The sequence below is a fragment of the Cetorhinus maximus genome, chromosome 15 (assembly GCF_964194155.1).
Source record: "Cetorhinus maximus chromosome 15, sCetMax3.hap1.1, whole genome shotgun sequence".
NCBI classification, from domain to species: domain Eukaryota; kingdom Metazoa; phylum Chordata; class Chondrichthyes; order Lamniformes; family Cetorhinidae; genus Cetorhinus; species Cetorhinus maximus.
This window is the reverse complement of record NC_135893.1, coordinates 25722411-25735185: the sequence shown is the minus strand read 5'-3', so window position 1 is coordinate 25735185 and position 12775 is coordinate 25722411. Positions and strand designations below refer to the sequence as shown.

Sequence of the window (12775 nt, the reverse complement as noted above, 5' to 3'; positions counted from 1 at the left end):
GACTCACGCCTGCACCTTTTGGTTCCCTTTCTTTCCTTCACCTCCTTGACCTTTGGCCTTGCCGAACACTGTTAACAAGTTGTGGTGACTTTGAGCCCCGCCAAAGGCTTTCAGAACTTTTGTGACGCTCTGGGGACATGCCACATTTATTGGCCCTTCTCTTTAAATTTCTTTCACATGTAATTTTACACTCCCACTACCAGAGTGCATCCTGCACTATCGTCCAAATGTGCACCCGATTATACCTATAATTATGATATTTGGGGCAAATTGTAGGCCTCCAGTTGTATCAGTGTAAAATCTATTTCTAGCTATTGCAGTGGTAGCTCCAAGCGTATCAAAAACACCCAGAAGTAACATGGAGGAAATTGGAGAAAAGAAAATTTTCACCTTCAAATGTCGCTGAGGTAGGCAGGATATTTTTGAGAATTCATTCTTCCTGGGACTCAAAGAACAAAGGACAGAATCCCAGTAATAGTATTAATGGCTCAACTGCAATACCTGTGTTTATTTGATATAATCCTGGGATTAAAGGATGTTTCCAATTTCCATAAAGACAAATCCCTCAAGAAGACAGTGAATATTTTTAGCCCTGTAGTTTAGACTCAATGGATGATCCCCTCTGTAATGAAAGGGTGACGAATGTTTGAAATACAGAGTTGTGGAGAAAAAGCATCACTGGATTTAGGGTAGCAGAATAGATGAGCTTTGATGAGAAAGTTGGAGTGTCAGAAGGAGGGAGAACTAGAGGGAGAAGCTGAATGGCTATTTCTCGTCCTACGTACAGTCACCATTTAAAGAGTGTTCAATGTCTGATGTGAGAGGATTAAATGCAGCTTCACACCAGACAATCTGTAACACCATCTTCATCTTTGTGTCCTTCAATATACAATATGCTTATAGAGTCCTACGACCATGCAACCTAGATTAAGGATGACATGATTATCACAAGAATAAGGACTTCAGAATGTGTGGAATGACAATTTGGCCCATTAGGTTCTTTCCACAGGGTTGTGCTCAATCTAAACTTTTATAAACTCTGTCTCAACCATTTAATCTCCATCTCTGCACTCCTCCAATCTGCACTTTATCCATTCTTGATTTTAATCACTCCACCATTGGTAGACCTGCCTTCAGGTGCCTGGGCTTGAAGCTCTGCAATTCTGTCCCATTGCATCTCTGTCTTTCTATTGCTCCCTCCTCCTTTAAGATGGTCTTTAAAATCTACCTCTTCGTACACATTTTCAGTCACTTGTCCTACTATCTTCTTATGTGGCTTGGTATCAAATTTTGTTTGATAACACCTTGGCATGTTTTACTATGTTAAAAGCGCTATATAAGTGCATGTTGTTGTGTATATCCTTCCAGATTCCCAATGGGAACCAAGCAAAACTTCGGAATGTTCTTTCATCCTCAACCCCACTTTCAAACTGGTCCTGCTCCCTCCAATAAGCAGCGTTCTCCCATCCTCCAAACCAGCAGCAGCAGAATTATCATTTGATCATCACAGTCTGTATCTCCAATCCCATGCCCAACCAGGGATTTATCCTTTTTGAAGGACTAAATCTCTAACTGCTCTAGCTGAGAATCTGTTCTAAATCCACTATTCTGAGGCTGAAGAAAGTATGATCTAATTGCATAGATGTCAAACAGCAGTTGGAAAACAGATCTCAGTGTTCATGCTTAGGGTTTATTGAGGCAACAGCACTTTCCAAACCTGGAATTCAAACAGGGTAAGAATTATAAAGCCTTCTGTGCATCCTCCCTCCCCTCACTCCATCATCACCTAACCCCCAGTCATCAGGGTTCTGCCATACAAACTCTTTTGTCAAATTTTTCCATCGCTCTTTTTCTCCTTTTAAAAACTTCTCAAAACTCTACCTGTGAGGTCCTTTGGGGTATCTTTAACCTAAACAAGTTGTTGTTGGCAAAAAGCCAGTCTTACTGTTTTATGGGAATAATCATGGACTTTGCCTTTTTTTTTGTCTATTGACTCCCTCCTTCGCATTGTGAAGGAATCCGACTTAGGATATCCAGGTTTCTGTTCTCATCCAATGATTGTTCACACACATGATATATGTATCAATACATTCTGTGGCAAAGGTCGCTGGATAATGAACAAGAAAGCAACTCTCAACAGTCAAATACTGACTCAGTATGAACTAATCCTAAATATATCAGCATATTATATCTGGCTGTGTAATCCATTGGAAAGTCAATCTTAAAAAAGCTCTTACTAGCTGTCACAACAGGTGTACACTAGATTCACTTACTTAAGAAACCCCATCTGAGGCAGATTCATTTACATTGCGTCAATCAGAAATCAAATACAAATGGGAGACCCTTTGGAAGGCGATAGTGATGGTCTTCCTGTTTAAGAAATTCATTGACTGTATCGTCCAATGTGGCAGTGAGCTATACTGACCAGGAAAAGTAGGATCCATGCTTGGTCTGTGGAGAGCTGATCTCTTGCAGGTCTAGCACTACTCTGATTTTCACCAGTGCCCCAATCTCTTTCTCTTTCAAATGCTGTGAATTTACAGTGTTTGCTGTTTTTGTTTATGGCTCTTTTTGAAACACACTTGTTTAAATTCTAAAAGTTTAAAATGAACTGAGGGCAATAATTCCATCACGTGTACTCCAGGGAGATACCAATGGACCACCTTATTCTGGAGTATCCCAGCTCTTTGTTTTGTTCTTCCCAATCTCTCAAATTTCTTTCAACTCCTGAAGTGGGTTACCTTTGTCGGAATATGGTTGTGCCCCTCCCAAAGGACCAAGTCTTCCTGTGCGAGTCTACACAGTAACCTTTAGAACCTGACCATTCTTGAGCTACATCACAGCTGAACCCTATCCTATCCTTACCCTATAAAGAACAAACAAAACTTGTATTCATATAGCACCTTTCATGACTGCAGGATGCCCCAAAGCACTCTACAGTTAGCGAAGCAGTTTTGAAGTATAGTCACAGTTGTAATGTAGAAAACATAGCAGCCAATTTGTGCACAAGAAACTCCCACAAATAGCATTATCATTGGGAAAATGCTGGAATCTATTGTTAAGGAGGTAGTAACAGAGTTTAGAAAATTGTAATACAATCTGGCACAGTCAACATGGTTTTGTGAAGGGGAAATCACTTTTGACAAATTTATTAGGGTTCTTTGAGAAGGATGAATAAAGGGGTGCCAGTCGATGTAGTATATTTGGATTTCCAAAAGGCATTTGATAAGCTGCCACCTAAAAGGTTACTGCACAAGATAAGAGCTCATGGTAGTGAGGGTGATATATTAGCATGGATAGAGGATTGGCTAATTAACAGGAAACAGAGTCGGGATAAATGGATCATTTTCAGGTTCTAAAACTGTAACTAGTGGAATGCTGTAGTAATCAGTGTTGGGGCCTCAACTATTTATGATGTCGAGTATATTAATGACTTAGATGTAGGGAGCGATTGTATGGTAGACAAACTTGCTCGCGATACAATGGCAGGAAAGCAAGTTGTGAAGAGGATACAAAAAGCCTGAAAAAGGATGGAGATAGGTTAAGTGAGTGGGCAAAAATTTGGCAGATGAAGTATAAGGTGGGAAAACGTGAGGTTGTCCACTGACAGGAAGAATAGAAAGGCAGAATATTATTTAAATGGAGGGAGAGTGCAACATGCTGTGGCACAGAGGGATCTGGGTGTCCTTGTACATGATCACAAAAAGTTAGCATGCAGATGCAGCAAGTAAAAAGGAAATGGAATGTGGGCCTTTATTGCAAGTGAGATGGAGCATAAAAATAGGGAAGTCTTGCTACAACAGTACAGTGCATTGGTGAGACCACACCTAGGGGCAGAATTTTCACCTCGGTGGGCAGGTACGTGCCTGACACGCTCGAGCGTGAAACAACGCGCAATGAGGTGGGGCAAGCATCCCGACGTCGACACACAGTCGCGCGACAGTTCAGTCGGCGGGTGCGTGCGGGAATTGGCAGCACGCCTGCCAACAATTAGAAGGCCTCTTAAGGCCATTAAAGTATTAATTAACTTAAACTTTTCACTGCCTGTCCAACCTTATGGTAGGCGGGCAGGCAAAAAGGCCAAGCGGCCTTTGCACTTTTTTGGAAACCTCATCCACAGGCGGGATGAGGTTTCCAACGGCAAATAAAAATAAAATAAAACATTTTACATTTCATTCCTAACATGTTCCTGCTCATGTGACAGAGTATATATTTTTTTAACATTCAAAAATTCTTTATTTTTGTTTTTCAGGACCCTTAATCTCCCTGAGGCATCTCTGTGCCTCAGGGAGCTTTTCCAGCGCACACCCGCCACATGCACGAAGTTCCCCACTCCCTCTTCACTCTCCCCCCTCCCCCGCACAGGCAGCGCTGAGCACTGCAGCATACATTTCATGCTGGGCAGGCCTTAATTGTCCCGCTGGCCTGAAATTGTGGTCTGGCCCCGATCGCGGGCGGTGGTCAGCTTTCCGACTGCCCCCGTCAAGCCCGCCTAACAATGGCAAAATTCTGCCCCTGGAGTGCTGTGTACAATTTAGATCTCCTTACTTAAGAAGAGATATATATGCATTGGAAGCAGTTCAGTGAAGATTCACTTGGCTGATTCCTGGGATGAAGGGGTTGTCTTATGAGGAAAGGTTGAGCAGGTTGGGCCTGTACAGTTTGGAATTTAGAAGAATGAGAGGTGATCCTATTGAAACATATAAGATTCTGAGGGGGCTTGACAGGGTAGATGCTGAGAGGATGTTTCCACTCATGGGGGAATCTAGAACTAGGGAGCAAAGTTTAAAATAAGGAGTCTCCCATTTAAGATGGAGATGAGGAGGGTTTTTTTCTCTTAGAAGGTTGTTATTATCTGGAATTCTCTTCCCGCGAGAGCAGTGGAGGCTGGGTCATTGAATATATTCATGGTTGAGTTACAGGTTTTTGATCTACATGGGAGTCAAGGGTTATGGGGGACAGGCAGGAAAGTGGAATTAAAGCCACAATCAGATCAGCCATGGCCTACTCCTGCTCCTATTTCTTATGAGCAATGTGATAAAGACCAGATAATCTGACCAGGACAACAGAAAGAACACCCCAGCTTCTCTTCAAGATTGTGCACAGGATCTTTTTTATATCCACCTGGAGCCTTGGTTTAATGCCTCCTCTGAAAGACAGCACCGCTGACAATACAGCATTCACTCAGTACTGCACGAGAACATCAGCCTAGATTTTGCGTTCAAGTCTAGGGGGAGGTACTTGAACCCACAACCTTCTGACTCAGATTGAGAGTCACTGAGCCACAGCTGATGCCAGTGTCCACGTGTAGGCATTTCTCAGCAGGAGGGGTGACTGGATCCTGAACAGAAACAGGGACATTAGTTGAGAAGATTGTAATGCTCCTAAACCCACCCACATCCACGGCACCCCGCCCCCAACCCCCAGCTAAGACTGAAAATTGAATCCGGAATCTTTAGCATGGTTTTGAACAGTTTCCTCCCCTTTTCACCCTTCTGCCTATCCTGAGGTTGTTGAAGTTTGCCCCTTATCTCAGAGACAGTGAGGCCAATTGCTCAACTGATACCCTCTCCCCCTCCGCCCCCTCCCCACCCTGCTGAGAGCAGTCAGCTCGTAAGCTATAGGTTTTCTTGAGCTCTCATGGAGAGATGTGTGCCTAGCAACTACCGAAGCTATTAGCAATAACACTGGGGTGCATCTGTGACAACTGGCATTCTCGAAAGGGCTAATTGGAGTCTATGCATATGTTGGCAGTATTCCTTTAATTTAGCGACGCTAGCTAGGGTAAACAGGCAAGTGACAGACTCAAACTGCCGGAGCAGCTTCACACCTCTGTTGACCTTGGTGTTTTTGATGTTTGACGAAAGACACTCTGCCTTCAGATCCACTCAGCTTTCAGGGACGGAATAATTTGCCTCGCTTGACATGGAAAGGTTTATCACACGGTTGTCAATGGCACGGACAGTACTTGTGTCATTCCATCCTTCGTCTGTGCCACCGAAACTGCTCCCAGTTTCTTTCCGCCAGCCCCATAGAGACTGTGCAAAGATTTCCAGATGCTGCGGTCGTGAAAAAATTAACTTGTTCCCTCCCGACAGACCCTCGAAATGAACAGCAGTTTGCTCATGTGTTCGTTATCTTTGTCTGTGCCAACACTCTACAGCCTCATTTAACTTCCCATTGCTCCTATCCCCGCACCAACCCCCTCTTTCCTGGAGGTGTTGCTGGGGTTGGGACCTACAGGCAGGAACATACACTGCTACCCTGCAGAGATGTTTAATCTTCATGTATGAGCCAAGATAGCAAGCGTCGGCAAACTATTGGACTACAGGGAGCATCGTATAGTCAAGCATCTGTTCTGTCCTCAGCTGGACTCTGCACACGCACACTTCCCATCAAGGATTGCTGGCCAGCTATTAGGGGGTCCCCGGCTGATTTTCCTGGTGACAAGGTTTTGAGGTTAACTACAACAGGCTCAGGCTATTTACATATAGAATAATAGATACCAGGGAGAGAGTTACAGGCTGCAATCAGGGGTTAAAGATGGAGTACTGGAAATGCATGAGTTGAGTTACAAGTTCGAATCTAAATTGAAAGGGTTTTATGGTTTATAATGCTAATGTTAATAAGTTAGAATAAAGGATACCCAGGAGTGAACTATAGATTGGGATCTAATCAAATGCTTTTCCTCTTCTGTTGTCCGTGGTTCTGGCTGAACTGCAAGTTTCTAAAATGTCAATTTTCATTCTTTCAGCTAAGGGGCTTATAAGGGTGGATGGATAATCTGGAGTTTTCTTTGATGTCCTTCGAGGACCAGTGGGTATTGGTATACTACTTAACCTGACAACATTAAATAAGCAGGTTAGAGCCGATGAAAGGACAGACTGTAAATGAGTTGAGGAAGGAGCAGGTCTGGTGGTGAGTTGCTCTGTTTCAATCCACAGTTATTAAAACTTTAGGTCCTGGCTTTTCACTAACGATTTTTCAGTGGGTGCGGGTGAACAGATGTACATGTGACATGTGCCCTCCACCTTACATCTCTCCCTTTTTCCCACTAACAACTTCAGATTATAATCGCCACTATCATTTTCTCAGACAGCAAGTGCTGTTGCCATTTATAACTCCTGTGGACTAATCTTTTGATTTTTTGTTTCATTACCATGTCTTTTGTTTTGCACCATCATCTCTGTTGTCATAAGATGTAAGAAATAGGAGCAGGAGTAGGCCATTCGGCCCATCCGGCCTTCTCTGCCATTCATTAAGATCATGACTGATCTGACTGTGGCCTTAACTCCACCTCCCTGCCTGCCCCTCATAACCCTTCACTTCCTTGTGGATCAAAAATCTGTCCAACTCAGCCTTGAATATATTCAAGAAGCCAGTGTCCACTGCTCTCTGGGCTAGAGAGTTCCAAAGATTAACAACCTTCTGAGAGAAGAAGTTCCTCCTCTTTTCATCTTAAATGGGAGACCCCTTATTTTTAAACTGCTTTTAAAACTTCCTTCATGGGATGTGAGCATCACTGGCCTGCCCAGCATTTATTGCCCACTCCTAGTTACCCTTGGGAAAACGGTGGTGAGCTGCCTTCTTGAACTGCTGCAGTCCATGGGGTGTAGGTTTGCACCTGCTCCTAGTTCTAGATTCCCCCAGGAGGGGAAACATCTTCTCAGCATCTACTCTGTCAAACCCTTTCAGAACCTTCTGTGTTTCAATAAGGTCACCTCTCATTCTTCTAAACTCCAATGAGTATAGGCCCAACCTGCTCAACCTTTCCTCATGAGACAACCCAGGAATCAAACTAGTAAACCATCTCTGAACTGCCTCCGATGTAAGTATATCCCTCCTTAAAGCAGACCAAAGCTGTACTCAGTATTCCTAGGTGTGGTCTCATCAATGCCCAGTACAACTGTAGCAAGACTTCCCTGTTTATTCTCCATTCCATCATGAAGCTATTAATGTATATAATATTTTGGAAAATATTTTTATTTTAAAATAAAGGTTTAGTTTGTGGGTGTGTCTTAATTGGATTAAAGCCAGCTAATCTGGATGCTTTGATGGGTACTAGTTTTGATGTGGAAGAGAGGTAGCGTGCATTTGCATTTTTTGAATAGAGCATTCAAGAAGTGGGGTGAAAATTTGATGCCTATCTAGCAGCTACCAAGCCATATGTTTATATTACTAATAAAATTGGCACAATGAATGGGGTTTCATTGTTAAAAGGTAAAGTTCAAAGAGACTGGTGAGACAATGAGAATTTGAATTCAATCAATGGTGGTAAGTATAACTTCAGTAGTTTTTGTGTGTGCAGGCAGAGGCAATGTAAGATCGAAAGGCAGCTGTGAACCTCCAACTGGCTCCACAGTGAAAAGAACCTCATTTTGAATTTGTACAGTGAAAATACTTTGCCTGATGTTTGGTTAAGTCTATGGGCTGCTGCTGCCTTAATGGAGATTAGTTTGGGAATTTGTTAAAAGTTATGATGGTAGTAATTTGTAGCAATGTGTATATATATTTTTAATCTGTGTAAATTAATAAAATGTTTCAATTAGTTTAATGTAAAACCTCAAGAACTGATGGTCTGATTCCTGAGTTTAGAGTCGCATCTCAAACATAACACTTAAAATTGTAGGTTTTGACAGTTGTTTAAAGTTTTCCTCTGGGATTTTTAAATAACTCCACTTTACCAACTGCATCGGTCATAACAATTCATCCTTGCAATAAAGATTTTTAATCAGACCCCCCAACCTATCATCGGTCTCCCCTTTTATCCTTTCCTCCCCTCCCTCCTTTTCCCTGCCTCTGTGCTTGCTTATAAACTGTTGAATCTTTGACTTCATCCAGTTCTGATGAAAGGTCAATGGTCTGAACCCTGGTGCTCCCACCAGAGATACTGTCAGCCCGACAAAGTGTTTCCAGCATCTTCTCCTTTTATTTCTGATTTCCAGTATCGGCTGTATTGTATCTGGTCATGTTGTTGCCTCAGCATGAAGTGCCAGTGTGACTAATTAAACACAACATCCACACTCGTCTTGTTTCTGTTTTCTACTATTTGAGTGACCTTGTCTCACCTACAACTCCTTTGCATGTTGCGCCCTGGCATTTAAACACAGAGTTAATATCTCTGACCCCAGATAGGAATTAACGTGGGGGCTAGGATTACCGTATGAGCAGGCTAACCAGCAATGTTAAGTCTGCATTCCTTGATCATACAGGAAATTACACCCAGATCTTCTCTTGAATTTCACAAGCAATCAGGTGTAAATCAACTCCCTGCCTATCTGTGAAATTATTTATATGGTTATCTCAGTGAGATCACATTCCCAGTCACCTCCTCTCACTTACTGCTCTCACTCACTACTCCTCTCAATATACAGAATGGAAAAATCAGCATTTAAATTGTCTTTATCCATGATTAATTTTCCTGGATGTAAACAACAAAATCGTAGAATTGTACAGCACAGAAGCAAAGCAGTTGGCCCATCTTAATTGTGCCAGCTCCTCGATAGAGCCATCCAATTAGTCCCTGCTCTTTCCTCATAGCCCTGCACATTTTATCCTTTTCATTTAACATTCCATTCCCCTTTGAAAGTTACTATTGAACCCATCAAACACATGGTAAGCGTTCTGTCATGTTGAAGTATCTCAGACACTATTGATCATCTTTCCTTCGTAATAGTCTTAAGTGACTAGTATTTGTTGGCTGAGTTGGGAGTACTCTCTCACTTTTGCATTAGGTTCTCTGTTAGTGTGGCTTTATCTCAACGATTTGTTTGCTTCTTACTCTAGAAGAGATCTTCCTTGAGGCAATGGTCTTTTATTCAAAAACATTTATTTACATGCTAACTATTTCCAAATGTTAAATCGGACCAAGACATAGCTGGAGCTACTCTCTGGGATACCTCACACTCATCTCCTCTGAGTTAGTGACATCACTATGACATAGCTCCTCACGCACATGCTCAGTAGGTACCATTAGAGTTAACCCTTTACTCTACAGGTTCAACATCACCTCCACCCACCCCCAAAACAACCCATTCCAGAATGTTAGCTCACAATCTAGGCTGACATTTCAAATAGGAACCAAACGAATGTTACATTAGCTTTCTGATGAGATATTACTCTGAGGTCTTGTTGGCATGTTTGGATAGTCATAAAATACCCCATTTACATTTCTGATTGCAAGCCAGTGAGTCCCATTGGAACCGAGAGTGTGTTGCCAATGGATGATGACAGCACCAGACTTGGTTGTGACCTTGTCTACAGTCACACAGCCAACACCCAGCTTCCAGGTTCACATGTGGAAAGTGGCCACTTGGCAAGCACAAGAGGATGAGTTGGATCCATGGAACTGTACATCAACGTAAGTATTTCTCAAAGTCTTTATTTAGTGAAGGTGAAGTAACTGGGAGGAAATAAATGAGATGTGGTGTTGGTGAAATTTCAATCTGTTATGCTTTCATGAGGTGTCCTGTGATATCTAAATAATGCTCAGTTATTTCCTATTGCCATGGCACTGATGTCATAATGGAATACTTCCTGGCTAAGTCAATTATGTCAAAACAGGAGTCTCCTTATTGCTAAGTAATTGGTGTCAGAATGAAATACTCGCCTGTTACTAAGTTAATAATATCACAATATGATACATTTTGAGTATTTCTGAAAAAAGAGACATGTCAAAGCTTTTTGCTTTGCACTCATCAGGATACTTCACAAGAATGCCAATATATGGGGAAAACAACAGTCTGCAAGATGAAAAACTTTGACATGTCTCTTTTTTCAGCAATACTCAAGTTCTGTACTATCAAATAACTATATGATACATTTTGTTAAATAACTGATGTCATAACATAATACTCCTTGTTCCTAAATGAATAATGCCCCTAATTGGATGCCCTTTGTTACTAAATAACTGACATTATAATAAAATATTTATTGCTAAGCCGATGAAGTCATGAATTTCTTCTGATTGGGGGAACTAGTTAGAGTTTTTTGACTTGGGAACTTGAATTTAAGTTGATTCCCTTCCTTCTCATAGATGAAATAAGCTGCCTGCTCAAATGCCAGATAATTGGTCTGCTCCAAAGTACTGCCAACACCGCCTTCTCTGTGGACATCAATGAGGAGGCTCTATGGGCTTCCCAGGTATGAATATTCTGCTGTGACTTAGAGGAGGAGGAAAGAAAAAATGAGCAAAAATAAAGTAATGGGAGGTAAGAGGAATTATCAATCAATGCTCATGTTACTCTTAAAGGACCTACAAATTAGGAGCAGGACTAGGCCACTCGGCCCCTCAAGCCTGCTCTGCCATTCAATAAGATCATGGTTGATCTGAATGTATCTTCCACCCCACATTCCTGCCTACCCCCGATAACCTTTCACCTCTTTGCTTATCAAGAATCTATCTAGCCCTGCCTTAAAAATATTCAAAGACTCTGCTTCCACTGCCTTTTGAGGAAGAGAGTTCCAAGGACTCACAACCCTCTGAGAGAAAAAAAATTCTCCTCATCTTTGTCCTAAATCGATGACCCCTTGTTTTTAAACAGTGACCCCTAGTACTAGATTGTCCCACAAAAGGAAACACCCAGTCCACGCCAACCCTGTCAAGACTCCTCAGGATCTTATATGTTTCAGTCAAGTCACCTCTTACTCTTCTAAACTCCAGTGGACACAAGCCTAGTCTGTTCAACCTTTCCTCATAAGACAATCCACCCATTCCAGGTATTAGTTAAAGAAAGAACTTGCATTTATATAGCACCTTTTGTGACTTCAGGGTGTCCCAAAGTGTTTCATAGTCTAGCAATCAAGTTGCAAAGAGCAAGGTCCCATAAACAGAAATGAGAGGGATAAATGTGGCCAAGAAACTGGGAGAAGTCTGCTAGACTTCTTCAAACGCTTTTATTTATGCAAGAAGACAGATGGGAGCTTGGTTTAATGTTTAATCTGAAAGACAGTACCTCTGTTGATGCAGCGCTTCCTCATTCCTCAGGTAAGGTGTTAGTCTGCATTGTGAATTCAAGGTGGGTTATTTTGAACCAGCAGGAAACTGATAGGGTTAGAGCGGCCACTGTTGTAACCCTCCGCCCGAATTTTACCATCCACAGAATGTAAATAATTTCAAGCCTGATGGGATGTGACAGCAGCAGATCTGATCAGTTTAGAATGGAGCTGAAACCTATAACCTGAATCAAAAGTGACAATATTACCACCGAGCTAAAACTGATACCTTCTGATTTAAAATAAAAACAGAAAATACTGGAAAAACTCAGCAGGTCTGACAGCATCAGTAGAGAGAGAGAAGAGTTAACATTTCGAGTCTACATGGCTCTTCTTCAGAGCTAAAGAGACGTAGAAATGTGATAGATTTTATACTGTTTAAGAGGTGGGTGGAGCAGGTGGAGCAAAATAGGAGGTCAGGGATAGATGGGAGCTAAGGAGAGATTGACAAAGATATCATGGACACAAGACAGAGGGAGTGTTAATGGTAGTGTTAAAGACTAAAGAAGGTGCTGATAGTGGCTGATAGTGGCCTTCTAATTTAACCTCTTCCAACTGGTGTACTAATCATTACCTGAAGAAATCTCTGCTCTGCACAACTATTCAGTGACTCTGAAGGAGTGGTGAGGGTGCAGACATGCTGTCATCCTGGGAGCAGATGGCAGAATCCATTCCTGTTGCCTGACCTCACCATGCTACCAAGTGGCTGCTCACCAATCAGTGGGATAGCAGGCTGTAGGACTTCTGAGGTACAACTGAAGCCCCCACCCAGTTGGTCTCA

At 42.2% G+C, this 12775-nt stretch overlaps 1 protein-coding gene across 1 annotated transcript in view; it reads left to right on the top strand.

The window, feature by feature from the left end:
- The window catches only part of cfap107 (cilia and flagella associated protein 107), a 32572-nt gene extending 21299 nt beyond the window's left edge, over positions 1-11273 (top strand). The window contains exon 4 of the mRNA XM_078558172.1: positions 10188-11273. Coding sequence (XP_078414298.1) covers positions 10188-10333 — 146 coding nt within the window. The 3' untranslated portion in view covers positions 10334-11273. The remainder of the gene's footprint in view (positions 1-10187) is intronic.
- The last annotated feature ends 1502 nt before the right edge of the window (positions 11274-12775 follow it).